We start from the raw sequence: 12428 nt of genomic DNA on the forward strand, positions 1-12428 counted from the left end.
GGGTATATACTGTTGCACCTGGCTAAATCTTTACAAATATTATGACATCACCCGATATTAAACCATGCGCAGACTGAATCCACCGCCACGCTCTTCTTTGTCTCTGCCCTGCAAGATGCCACTAAAGTCCACATCGCCCAGCGCAGCAGCCTGCTGCCCACGCACAGGGGCATTCGGTTCATGTCGCCGTCGCCGCTCCTGGCCCGCCTTACTGGGAAATGTGGGAAACATGCTCTCCGGCTTGGGCTTGGGATCCTGGCGAAAGTACTCGTGCTGCAGCATCTGCTTGGCCGATGGGCGGGAGTCGGGATCGAGAGCAAGGAGCGCCGCGAGTAGCCCGGTGCCGGCCGAAGTCATGCTCGGAAACCTGGCGCGCATCACAGAGCCCGTGACGGCGGCCGTCTTGGGGAACCGCAGCGAGCGCGCATTGGGGAGCTTGCGGAAGTCGGGCCAGGACTCGTCGGTCGGCACGCCGCACAGCTCAAAGATCTTGGTCACCTGGTCCACCTCGTTGCTGCCCTGGAGGAGAGGCTCGCGGGCAATCAGCTCACCGAAGATGCAGCCGACGCTCCACATGTCGACGGCCGTGTCGTAGGTTTTGGCGCCTAAGAGGAGCTCCGGGCTGCGGTACCAGAGCGTCACGACCAGCTGGGTGAGTTTGGGCGCAGGGTCGCCGACGTAGCGGGCCATGCCAAAATCGGCAATCTTGAGCTGGCCACGATTATTGAGAAGCAGATTGGATGTCTTAAGGTCGCGGTGTAGGATCCAGTTCTCGTGCAAGTAGGCCACCCCTGCAGTTAGCTGCTGCAAAAGACACTTGATTTCCGAGGCCAGGAATGGCTCCGGCATATCGTCTAGAATGCTCTTAATATCGTGCTCGACGAATTCGAGGACAAGGAATATTGAACTGTGAACATTAGAGTTTATAACAAAAAGATAAGAAAATACTGGAAAACGTACTTGTCCATCTTATTCACGTTGCTGCCAACGACGACCTCCTCAAGCGTGACTACATTGCGATGCTTGCAATCATGCAAAATCTGAATCTCTCGCAAGCCCGTCACAGGCAGCCCGCTGCGGTCTGCAGGATCCAGCTTGAGGCGCTTCAGAGCCACCACCTTGCCTGTGGCGCGCCGTGTTGCGCGTGCGACCCAGCCGTAGGTGCCCTCCTCAATGTCGTTGAGCTTGTCGTAGTCCTCGACGCTGTTACTGCGGCCCCACGAACCTGTCTCGAAACGCAAAAATTTCGCAGGGCCATCATCAACAACAGAAGACGCACTCTCTCCCGACCGCGTGGCTAGCTCCGGCGTCATTTTGCGACGCTTCAAAGGGCGATCCTCGTCATCGCGTGAGGCCGCTGCAGCGGCCTGCTTTTTCTCCTCGAGCTGTCGCGCCTTTTCGGCCTTTTTGCGTCGCTTTTCCTCCCTTTCCCGTTTAAGCTTGGCATCCAGCTCCGCGTCTTCTTCTGTATTCGCCCATCGTGATTTGGCGGGTGCGGACATGTTGCTACAGGTCGGCGCACGAGGCGCTAGATCGATTTTCGGACGCTATATGTGCGCGTGGTATTGTCTCGCGATTTTCCGGAATTAGATTTGGTGAATATCCCGTGGCGCCGGCCGGGAAATAACTCTGTTGTTTGTTTCGGCCGTCAATTCGTCAATGCCGGCAATGCCCGCTGGTGAATGGAAAGTCCAAGATTGAGCAAGCTGGTGGAGCTTCATTGCGTCGTGCCTCTTATCTTATCGTGGAGCGCCTGCCCCAGAAAAGCGCTGGGAGCTCAGCTGTCAAGCTACAAGACAGCTGCCTTTACCCAGAAACTCTTCACAACATCACGCTGAAATTTCTAGCACTTGAGATATAGAAATCTTGCTACTCAGTGCTTCGCGAAAAAGTCTGGGCACCAAACTGCGATGCGCCGTGCTGTGGCTGCCGCACCACGGCTCCTCGCTCAGCGATCCCTGGGCCTTGCGCGCCCAAGACCAACATTTGCAACACAGTGCTTCTCGTCCTCTGCCCTGCGCAGACAAGAAGAAAGAAAATGGTCCACACCACTAGCCAAGCAGCTCTTCGAAGCAATCTCTGTAAGATCCCCGCCACACAGCTCATCTCGAAACTCCCGCTAACACTGCGACAGACAACGGGAACAGTTCCGTTGGCAAGCTTCATGCGCATGTGCCTGACCGGTGATGTGGGAGGCTACTACACCGGCGCCATTGGGGAGGGAAGGGACCAGTTTGGTGTCAAGGGGGATTTTGTGACATCGCCTGAAATCTCGCAAGTTTTTGGCGAATTGATTGGCATTTGGTTCATCGCAGAATGGATGAGCCAAGGCCGGCCCAAAGATGGGGTCCAGCTGATTGAAGTTGGGCCTGGAAGAGGAACTTTGATGGACGATATGCTCCGAGTAAGACCGGCGTTGAACTATTCAAAATGTTGACTAAACTGACTACTGTGCATAGACCATTTCTCGATTTCCAGCCATGGCTAACAGCATAGAAGCCGTCTACATGGTTGAAGCCAGTCCGGAGCTGAGGTCCGCCCAGAAAGATTTACTCTGCGGCGAAGGGACACCTACGACGGAGTCCAAAGCTGGTTACCACAGCACAGGGAAATACAACAATCTTCCGATTGTCTGGACCCAGACTATCAAGTCTGTTCCCATGGGTACGCGCATGCCTAGAAGCAGGGCCACTGAAATATACTGACACCAGCCAGAATCAAGCCAGACCCCATTCATCATTGCGCATGAATTCTTTGATGCACTGCCCATACATAGTTTCCAGTCCGCCAGGGTTGCCTTTAAACCACCGCCGCCAAGGATCCCCGGCAGCCCAGCACCGCCGGCTCCCGCTGCACCAGACGCCCACACGGCCCCCAAGATGGAATGGCGCGAGATGATGGTATCGCCCACCGCACCGGGAGCCAGCAACGCCGCGTCGTCTTCATCCAACTACCGATTCGATCCGACCGATGCGCCTGCGGAATTCGAGCTCTCGCTCTCCTCCGGCACCACGCGGCACTCCCGCTACGTGCCCGAATCCTCGCCTCGCTACCGCAAGCTCAAGCAGATTGAAGGCTCCATCGTCGAGGTGTGCCCCGACGCCGCGCTCTACGCCGCCGACTTTGCCGCCCGCATCGGCGGCACTGAAAAGCACCCCAAGGCGTCCCCGCGTGGCGCGGCCCTGATCCTCGACTACGGCCCCGCGGCCACCATCCCCATCAACTCCCTGCGCGGCATCCGTCAGCACAAAATCGTCAACCCCTTTTCCGCGCCCGGCCTCGTCGACCTCAGTGCCGACGTCGACTTTACTGCCCTCGCCGAGGCCGCCACCCTCGCGAGCGACGGCGTCGAGGTGCACGGCCCCATCCAGCAGGCCGACTTTCTGGAGCTCATGGGCATCAAGGAGCGCGCGGCCGCGCTGGCCAAGAGCCCGGGCGCGAGCAAGGAGACGGCCGACGCTATCGACAAGGCGTGCAAGCGCCTGGTGGACCGCGGACCGAGCGGCATGGGCAAGGTGTATAAGGCACTGGCGATATTACCGGAGAATGATGGCCAGCGTCGGCCGGTGGGGTTTGGCGGCGACGTGAGCAGCTGAGAAGGCGGCGATAGAGGTAGGAGGCCAATTTGCGGGCGGTTGCATGTTGTGCGAGTATATAATTGCATGACTGCAAGCACGCTGTACAATTATCGGATTAATGCCATACCAGCATAATTCAAATCATTTCAAAAAAGCAGTACAAAAGCTATATGTCTATAAAAAATCGACGGACAGAGGGAAACAAGACCCATCTCGTTAGGCCCCTTTTGTCGTCTATTCTCCCAAGTAGCGTTGGTGATAGCAGAGTGATAACAGGATAGTCAAAGAACCCGTGCAGGAGAAACGCCAAAGTGCCATGTGATTATTTTGATTTTACAAGCTTGACGTCCTCGTCGCTGTCGTCATCAGAGAACCTGTCACCATCCTCGCCCACAGCAAAGATGGTCTCGCCCTCGATCGAGTCGCGCGGCACGCTGCGCGTCGGCTTCTGCACCGAGGCACCAGCCGCGGCTGCGGAGATGACGCCGCTTGTCTGGCCGGCTTGCGCGGCGCCACTACTGGTGCCGGCGGCACCAGATTTTGTTCTCCCGAGGTTCGCCTCCTCGTCCTCATCATCGGAGTCGCCGGGCATCCCAATCTCGCCAATCTCAAAGTGGCCGTCGTCGTCCTGGGCAATCTCATCGCTCATGGCGAAGCGGCGGTTGTTGGCCGTCGGGCGCCAGACATAGGCGACCCAGGCCACGTCGGCAAGGTAGACAATGTTGAGCCAGCCGTCGAGGACGAACCAGCGCGTTTTCCAGTGGGACGGCACAAAGTCGGCCTCGTGGATGGAGGCGAAGCTGAAGCTGTTGAGGAAGAAAAAGCCAAAGGTGACGACGATGGTAAGGAGGATGCACCACCAGAGTTTCTTATACATGGTTTCCTTGGCGTGCTGTTTGCGTTCGCGTAGATCCTTGAGCGTAAAGTTGAGCGAGTTAAGCGTCCATACGTAAAAAGCAGTCAGGGTGCCTGCCAAGGGGAGCACGATGAGTAGCACAAACGGGCCTGCTTGACATGTTAGTGGCGTCGATTTGCGTAGCAGGGGTGGAAGAAATGCGTACCGACACTCTCGGGAGAGGAAAGCAGGCTGGTAATGGCATAGATGAGACCGAACACAAAGTGAGCGGCGGCGAGATAGCGGACGTAGATCATGGCGCGGCCCAGCGTGGGCTTCACTACGCCGTATCCCATGCAGACGATGAGCAAAAGGAAGAAAGAAAACGAATTTCTAGCAGCGTTGAGAATAGCGACTATAATGAGGAAGGCCTTGGCGCCAGCATTGGAGCCGTGCGTGTTTTGGAAGTCTATACAGTTAGCTTGAGTGCGTAATCGTGGTTGATGGGCATGTTCCTACCATAGAACCCCCAAGTCATGAGCATTTCAACGACTAGGAATACCAGGATCGCCGTAATATAGTTTTGGACAGCCACTATATCCTGTTAGAGACGCGGTATGCACGCCAGGAAGAGAAGCTTACGAATGTCGTGGCGATGCTGATAGTAGAGGAAGCCCCAGTACACTGCCATGAGCGCGTAGAGGATGCTCATGCCGCCGTAGAAGGGAAGCTTGGGAATCTGTGTTGCCGATATCTCGCCAAAGGCATTGCGGAACTCAGCAACGGCGGAATAGTCGTCGATGTTGAAGCCCTGGGTGAAGATGCAGTAGTAGCCCGTCTCCTTGATGTTGTATCGAACCGGGCCGCTAGATTTGAGGTGGATGGCCTTGGAGAGGATGAAGGCATTCGATTTTTCGGTGGCGTTTTCTGCTAATATGAATTCGCCCAGATCGGTCGTGTTGCAAGCGCCGCTGTTGATAAAGTCTTGGTTGCATGGGAGAAGATCCTAGGACGATGATTAGTGACGGCTGGGGTGCGAGCTGCCAGTTTGTCGCAGGACCTACATTTTCGCCGCTTTCCCCCGGGACACCGACAAAGCTTCTGTCTTTCCACTCGAATATGACGAGACTGACGGTAGGGTCGTCTCCTTCGGGGAGGGTATTATTCAGAAACTTGACGAGGATGAATGGATCAACGGAACCGCCCCATGATTTTCTGCTGTACATGCCTGGTCCATCCGTTAGCTCCAGTCCCAGCAAATATTCATGAGTTGCAAGTCTTTACCGGCGCAGAATTGCTGGTTTTCTCTCGTCTGGTCCTGAATAACATGTTAGCGGCAGGGGCCCTAGCTCTTGTGGAGGGATGCCATTACTATGCCAACTTCTAGCGCCTGGGTTATTGTGCAGAGGGACATGCCCAGGGCGAAATATCCGAGTAGAGACCGCATATCCGTGGTCAATTATTGCCTCGGACGCTGTAGCGTGATTTGGCAGGCTGTGTGTGATGCGATGTTGAGTGGTTGGGCAGTCGGGCCTGGGGGGGGGAGCTGTCGCTGGTGGCGCAGCACTGCGTAATTGAACGGGCTAAGCTCGCCAGGTGATGCCGCGATTGCGGCGAGGGTGAAGATGAGCGCGACGGCAGTGTGAGTTGTAATCGTCGAGAGATTGCGTCTGAGATGAAGGGAGGGCGTTTGTGGTTTGTCGCATGGTGCAGCTGGGAGAAAGAGATGTGGCAGCTTGACAAGCCGACAGCGGGTTGAGCGGGCAGCACGTTGCTGGTTATGGTGGGTCAGACGTGATGCGCCAGCAATTGCGGGCGGGCTGATTGATGCTGGCTCCCTGTATTACGGAGTACATACAGTGGGGTTGTACCTACAAGGGGGGATAAACAATCCTGGCTATCGATAACATCCGCCGCTGCCAAAAATTGCAGCAGTGACATAACTGCCCGCAACCTTTTATTCTACATCACCCTGACCAAGCCGTCGACATGGGTAAAGGCACCGATAAACTCTACGTAAGACTGCGGTGTATCACTTACCGACCCTTCCTCTCTGACACTCTGTCCAGATTACACACTCCGAGTGGTCGTCCTCGGACGCCTACTCTCCCAGCGTCGGCGCCGGCGCCGCCTCGTCGCGCAATGCCAAAACCGGCGTCCCCTTTCGCAAGCTGCCCTTCAACTTTTGCGCCGCGAGCCTGCAGCCCTTCCAGAACCCCGTGTGCACGCCCGACGGCACCATTTTCGACGTCGAGGTCATTGGCGCCTGGCTCGAGAAGCACCCGAACCAGAACCCCGTCGACGGCGCGCCGCTGCAGAAGCGCGACCTCATCCGGCTCAGCTTCGCGCGCAACGCCGCGAGCGACTCGCGCGGCGCGGGCCTCGGCGACGACAAGGGCGACCTCGTCGACCCCGTCACGTACAAGGTCTTTACCGACAACACGCACATTGTCGCCGTCCGCCACGGGACCTACGCCAACGTCTTCGCATGGGACACGGTCGAGCGCATGAACGTCAAGGCCAAGATGTGGCGGGACCTGCTCGACGACGAGCCCTTTACGCGCGCCGACATCATCACGCTGCAGGACCCGCACAATGCCGCGCGCCGCAGCCTAGACCAGTTCAAGTACCTCCGGGACGGCGCGGGCGCGCAGCGCAGCAAGGACCAGGAGGAGGAGGAGGAGCGCGCCCGCGCCGAGGGCGGCATCAACGCCGGCGCGCTCGGCAGCATGGGCGACAAGGTGCTTAGGGCGAGAGCGGCCGTGGACAAGGCGCGCAAAGCCCGCGAGGCCGGCGGCGACGTCAACCGCAGCGCGGGGACGGCACTGGCCAAGACGGGCGCCGCCGGCCCTGTGTCGACCGCCGCGCGGGAGAGCATGATCAAGGAGAAGAAGCTGGCGGCCATGGCGGCGGCGTACACGACGGGACGCGCCGCCGCGAGCTTCACCAGCACCGGCCTCACGCCGGAGACGAGCGGCGCGCGCGCGCTGCTGACGGACGAGGAGTTTATGCTCAAGCCGAAGCGCGTCACGAGCAAAGGTTACGCCCGGCTCGAGACGAACCTGGGCGACCTGACGATGGAGCTGCACACGGATACCGCGCCCAAGGCGGTATGGAACTTTGTCAAGCTCGCCCAAAAGGGCTACTACAAGGACGTGGCGTTTCACAGGAACATTCCCAACTTTATGATCCAGGGCGGCGATCCCTCAGGGACGGGGCGCGGCGGCGCGAGTATCTGGGGAAAGTATTTCGACGACGAGTTTGACGGTCCGCTGACGCACAATGCCCGCGGCACAGGTATGCCTCTCCCCCCCCCCTCCCCTTCCTCCGTGCGCCGTATCTCGCCCCAAAGCTAACCAAGCAAAATGCAAAAAAAAGTCTCCATGGCCAACAAGGGCAAAAACACAAACTCGAGCCAATTCTTCATCGCCTACAAGGCCGTGCCGCACCTCGACCGCAAGCACACCATCTTTGGCACCGTCGTGTCCGGGCTCGACGTGCTCGCGCAGATGGAGGACGTGCCGACCGACGGCTCCCAGCGACCGCTGCATAAAATCGTCATTCGCAATGTCGCCGTTTTTGTTGACCCGTTTGCTGCGTTTCAGGCGCAGCACCAGCAGCAGGAGCGCGACGAGGCCCGCCGGCTGCAAGTCGAGCGCGAGGGCGGCGAGGAGGCTGATAAGACGACGTGGACGGGCAAGCGCATTCGTGCGGACGGATCGGTGGAGGAGGCGGGCGGCGGCGATGCGGTTGGAAAGTATCTGAAGACGACGACGACGCCGGCGGCGGCGGCTGTGGACGGGGATCAAGGGCGGGAGGAGGTGCCGTGGACGGAGCCGGAGCCGCCGCGGAAAAAGATGCGCGGGACCGGTGGGTTTGGCAACTTCGACGGCTGGTGAACCAGTGTTTGACAGAATAGGGGTGGGAGAATCTGTATATATATATCACGTTGTATCCTTGGATGAAATGAGTACAAGGGCAACGAAAAGGCGTTCCGAGATTATACCAAAACGAGACGATAGAAATTCAGAATTCAACGAAACAGCCAAATACAGAGCAAGGGAACTCATGTTCTAAGAAGTTGAAAAATATCGGTTTAACTGTTATAAATTAGGCCTTCTATTTTCTGCCCGTCACCTGCCGAAAATTCCGCGCCTTGATACTCGTGTGTGAAATTGCAATCGCTAGAGCCATCCACCCAGTTAATAACCAACGCCGATACCCAAAGCAAAAAGAGAAAGCACCTTCTGGTTTTCAAAGAAGAATGTAAAACAGAGATGGATAATAATAGAATCTCGCCGTATGGCGTCGATTGGTACATCATATATCCGATGAAGTAGGCATTGCGTCGCTCAAGACATCAGTGGCTGCATTGGCGCATTTCTGTGTGGGATAATCTTGAATCTTCTGTCGGACCGTCTCCGCTACTTCGAGGGCGTTCTCGAGTCCCGTCTCCTCATAAATTGCCACGAGCCGGTTGAGAACATATGATCGCTTCTCGGGACTGCAGTTGGGCGAGATGCCAATGTTGTACAGCGGCCAGACAATCGAGGTGCACGAGGCCGCCAGGGTCATGATGCGCTCCATGTCGTACCACGGCTCCCCTATTGGCTTGTCTTTTTGCTCAAAGAGAGACGGTAGTACAGCGACGACAGACTGCCCATTTCGGCCAGCCACTTCCTCTTGTGGTGTCACGACCGTCTCGGAGCCTTGGGCGCTTGAAGGATGCATGTCTAGGATCGCAGAATCCGTGTCTGCGCCGGCGCGCGAAGCATAATCTTCCCACCGGATAGTACCAAAGAACTGCGGTACACTAGCAATTATGGCATCAGTCAGGGTGTTGTGCGTCTTTATCGCGCCAATTAGCAGCTCCTGGTCGGCGCTGGACAAGCATGACTCATCATCGGCATTGTGGCACAGCTGCTCGATAATGGCTTCCTGTAGAAGCATTCGCGTAGACCTGATACCGTTCCAAGTGATGGCAGCGATCAGACCAGGATAAACGTGACAGTGGCGATGCATGGCGGTCGGCGTGGCAGCGGCCAGTTTGATGTTGCGATACCTCCAAATGTCCGGCATATCTGAGGCCAGGAGAGCCCATTCAGCGTCGCAGTTGGCAAGCGCGGAGATGACATCATGTCTACCGGTAATAATGCCCGTCTTGACCTGATGTCGCACTGTTGTTGTTCTAAACATGTGGTCGATGAGGTTTCTGTTTGTCCTGTCGAGCTTGCCCATTTCCAGAGACTTATTGCGCAGCTCTTCAATGACTGGCGGTGCGGGGATATCAGATCGCATACAGCTGAGAAGCACACTATAGCACAGCATCTGGAACATCTTACAACCGGCCGACGTCTTGAACTGGTCAGTGCCTCGAATTGTGGCAAGAGCAGCGGCGCCGTCAACATGTTTTTGCCAGGCTTCCATAGTCTGCGGCGTGCTTCCGGAGACAACTTCATATGTGCTCAGAAGAAGAACAGAAAGCATCGTGGTATCCTTGACGGCTTCATCCTTGTCACTCAAAGCAGTGGTAGTCAGGTTCAGGGCAGCGCCATAATTTCGTCGGGCCATGTCCATCATTCGAGTATTGCGAGTGACTTTGGAGAGGCCGGCCAAACCAATGGCAACGACGCCAGCAGCGATGCTATCTTGATTCTCGGGACTGGGGTTGCTGGGAGGTTTCCAAACATCGTAAATGAAGTCGTAACTCTGATATCCAACGTCGTTTCTTGCGACATGGCGGGAGAAGAAGAAAGCCATACCTCGCTCGTGGAAGGAGTCTACCGACTCACACGGCAAGAATAGGTCTGGGTTAATTTTCTTGGGAGAGTTCTTTGCCAGTACCATTTCTTGCTGTTGTTCGCAGAGCCAGCCTTGAGTAGAGGTAGCACAGGTCTTTTTCCGCCTGGCTTTGCTTGGCGGAAATTTGGATGCGGCCTGTGCCTGTTTCCAACTGAATGGTGCTGCTGATAGAGCGGGCGATGAGAATTCGTCTGAGCTACAAGGTGATACAGGACTTGGCGACTGCTTTCGAACGTCGGATCTTTTTCGAAATGTGGTGGCTTTTTCAATGACATGCTCGCTCTCGTCGCGAAACATGAGGTCGACGAGGTTACGGTAGCCGGGACATTGTAATTGTCTTTTCTGACACTGGCCGCAATGAGGATCTCCTTGGTCGCACTAATAATCAGGCGCGGTTAGGACTAGAGTTGGGCAAGAGTTGTCACAGGTTGCACGTAGATTTGCGTACCTTGACTTTGCGCTTGCGGCAGTTGGAGCAGCCCTTGGAGGGTTTGCCGCAATAAACCATTGCATAGATTGCTAGGAATGAGACTAGATAGTTTGGTAGTCTCGATTCGTCAGAGCATTCAGAATCAATAGAGAGGGGCGCGGTGTTTGCAGGCGTAGGATGGCGTAGGCTGGCAGTGGCTACGCTCAGCAAGTTGTTGCGCCAAGTACTGGTCGTAGAGCATGCGGCACAGGACAAGAGCCAGAAAGGGTGGTAGAATACCAAAAAATTCAAGCTGGATCAACCCAAGTTTGTCCTAGGACATCGAACTCACCAAAACACGAACACAAGGTCCAGGAGTTGTGGTGGGTGAGTTCTTCTTGTAGGGAGGGGGAGGGGGAGGGGCGTGGATGTGTATAAGGTCGAGATCGGGGGTTACAGTTGCCCACGAATGGGGCAATTTTGGCGCCAAGACGGGACGAATCTGCCCTGACGGCGAAGATGGGTATAGTTAGTAAGTCGACACAAAGAAGCGTGGGAGCCTCGAGACTGGTCGAGCGATAGGCAAGGACGACAGATGCGAGACGGATATGGGTGTAGGTAGGTAGGTAGGCAACAAGGCATTAAGAAGAGAACGACGATGGATGGAGCAGGACGAGCAGGACAAGAGCCTCCCAACGTCACATTGTAGGTAAAAGAAAAAGCAGGCCAGCCCCATACGAAATTGTACAGCAGTTGTAGTATTGGCTAGTTAGGGTGATTAATCAACTGAAAGCATTGGGCTGTCCGCTGAAGATGCCTAACTGATTAGGGTCAAGGCTGAAGGAAGGATGTCGCCTCGCAAGGACGATTTTGCAGTGAACTGTGACGCTAATTTAGGTAGGTGGGCAGCTTTTCGCAGGGTCGTCCTCCACTACTAGCAGAGCATCAAAGCAAAGCAAAGCCTGTACAACCCCGCTGTGCCTGGGCTGTGCAGCTGCCTCGGCCCACTGCAGGCACGACACAAGATTTCCTGTAGCACCTTAGGGTTCCTTATAGCTCGTCACGTCGCACAAGGCTCATACAAAGACGAAAGGTGTACCTACCAGGCACTGCTGCAGAAAGCTACTAACCTACCTGTACCTACCTGTACTTAGTTAGCTGACAGGGACAAACTACCCAGCAATAATAGACTGTGTAGTAATAAGTCGTACTCCGTTGCGGGTTACCAGCGTTTGCAACCGTCTCATGATGCCCGCCCCATCATCGTCCAAACTGCGCTTCTGCAGGGACGACGCGAAATCCCCCTCCACCATGTCATGTCCTCCACCATCACTCGACACCACCGATCTGACCATCAGTGACCATTATGCTGGTCGTTCGTTATAGGTGGCCATCAGCTCGAAGTTGTGTGTGGGTGGAGCCACTTCTACGTCTAGCCGCGGAGAAGTGCCTCGATGGACGCTAACTAATAACTGGTACATACCAGGCTAACTTGTTGCGACTCCGGACTCCGTGCAAACGGGAGAACATCCCAAGCATTTTCCTTCCAGCAACGTTTCCCGATGGATCAGAAAATTAGGCCTAGGCCAAGTCCAAGAAGAATACCCAACTCGGTAGCCGCAAAACAATAGTGCCTCACAAATGAGGTTGCTCACCTCGTTTATCGTTGTAGTCTGCCGATGCCCACGAGGTGAAACCGACAACACAACCCCGCTCGGCCGTGTCCGATCGGCTAGAGAGCTTTCGCATTTATTTAGTTAGCTCTCAAGTTATCTCGCTAATGACGCACGCGTTCTCCCTCACG

General features: G+C 55.9%; 5 protein-coding genes across 5 annotated transcripts; 2 read left to right on the forward strand and 3 right to left on the reverse strand.

The window, feature by feature from the left end:
- Positions 1-57: 57 nt before the first annotated feature.
- Positions 58-1502, reverse strand: CCM_05763 (Serine/threonine-protein kinase domain; the record flags this gene model as incomplete). Its single annotated transcript, XM_006670907.1, has 3 exons — positions 58-907; positions 961-1225; positions 1280-1502. The coding sequence occupies 3 exons, from the start codon at positions 1500-1502 to the stop codon at positions 58-60; spliced, it is 1338 nt and encodes a 445-aa protein (XP_006670970.1).
- Positions 1503-1910: 408 nt separating this feature from the next.
- CCM_05764 (DUF185 domain protein) lies at positions 1911-3596 on the forward strand (the record flags this gene model as incomplete). Its single annotated transcript, XM_006670908.1, has 4 exons — positions 1911-2081; positions 2135-2404; positions 2460-2664; positions 2716-3596. 4 exons carry the CDS (start codon positions 1911-1913, stop codon positions 3594-3596), a joined length of 1527 nt encoding a protein of 508 aa, XP_006670971.1.
- A 304-nt stretch (positions 3597-3900) lies between these two features.
- Positions 3901-5639, reverse strand: CCM_05765 (integral membrane protein (Ptm1), putative; the record flags this gene model as incomplete). The annotated part of the gene is made up of 4 exons (XM_006670909.1): positions 3901-4583; positions 4640-4882; positions 5056-5419; positions 5478-5639. The coding sequence occupies 4 exons, from the start codon at positions 5637-5639 to the stop codon at positions 3901-3903; spliced, it is 1452 nt and encodes a 483-aa protein (XP_006670972.1).
- Positions 5640-6402: 763 nt separating this feature from the next.
- On the forward strand, positions 6403-8312 carry CCM_05766 (peptidyl-prolyl cis-trans isomerase cyp8; the record flags this gene model as incomplete). Its single annotated transcript, XM_006670910.1, has 3 exons — positions 6403-6429; positions 6483-7710; positions 7792-8312. 3 exons carry the CDS (start codon positions 6403-6405, stop codon positions 8310-8312), a joined length of 1776 nt encoding a protein of 591 aa, XP_006670973.1.
- Positions 8313-8733: 421 nt separating this feature from the next.
- Positions 8734-10723, reverse strand: CCM_05767 (C6 finger domain protein, putative; the record flags this gene model as incomplete). The annotated part of the gene is made up of 2 exons (XM_006670911.1): positions 8734-10593; positions 10664-10723. 2 exons carry the CDS (start codon positions 10721-10723, stop codon positions 8734-8736), a joined length of 1920 nt encoding a protein of 639 aa, XP_006670974.1.
- Between the last annotated feature and the right edge of the window lie 1705 nt (positions 10724-12428).

Source organism: Cordyceps militaris (genome assembly GCF_000225605.1).
Source record: "Cordyceps militaris CM01 unplaced genomic scaffold CCM_S00004, whole genome shotgun sequence".
Taxonomy (NCBI): Eukaryota; Fungi; Ascomycota; class Sordariomycetes; order Hypocreales; family Cordycipitaceae; genus Cordyceps; species Cordyceps militaris.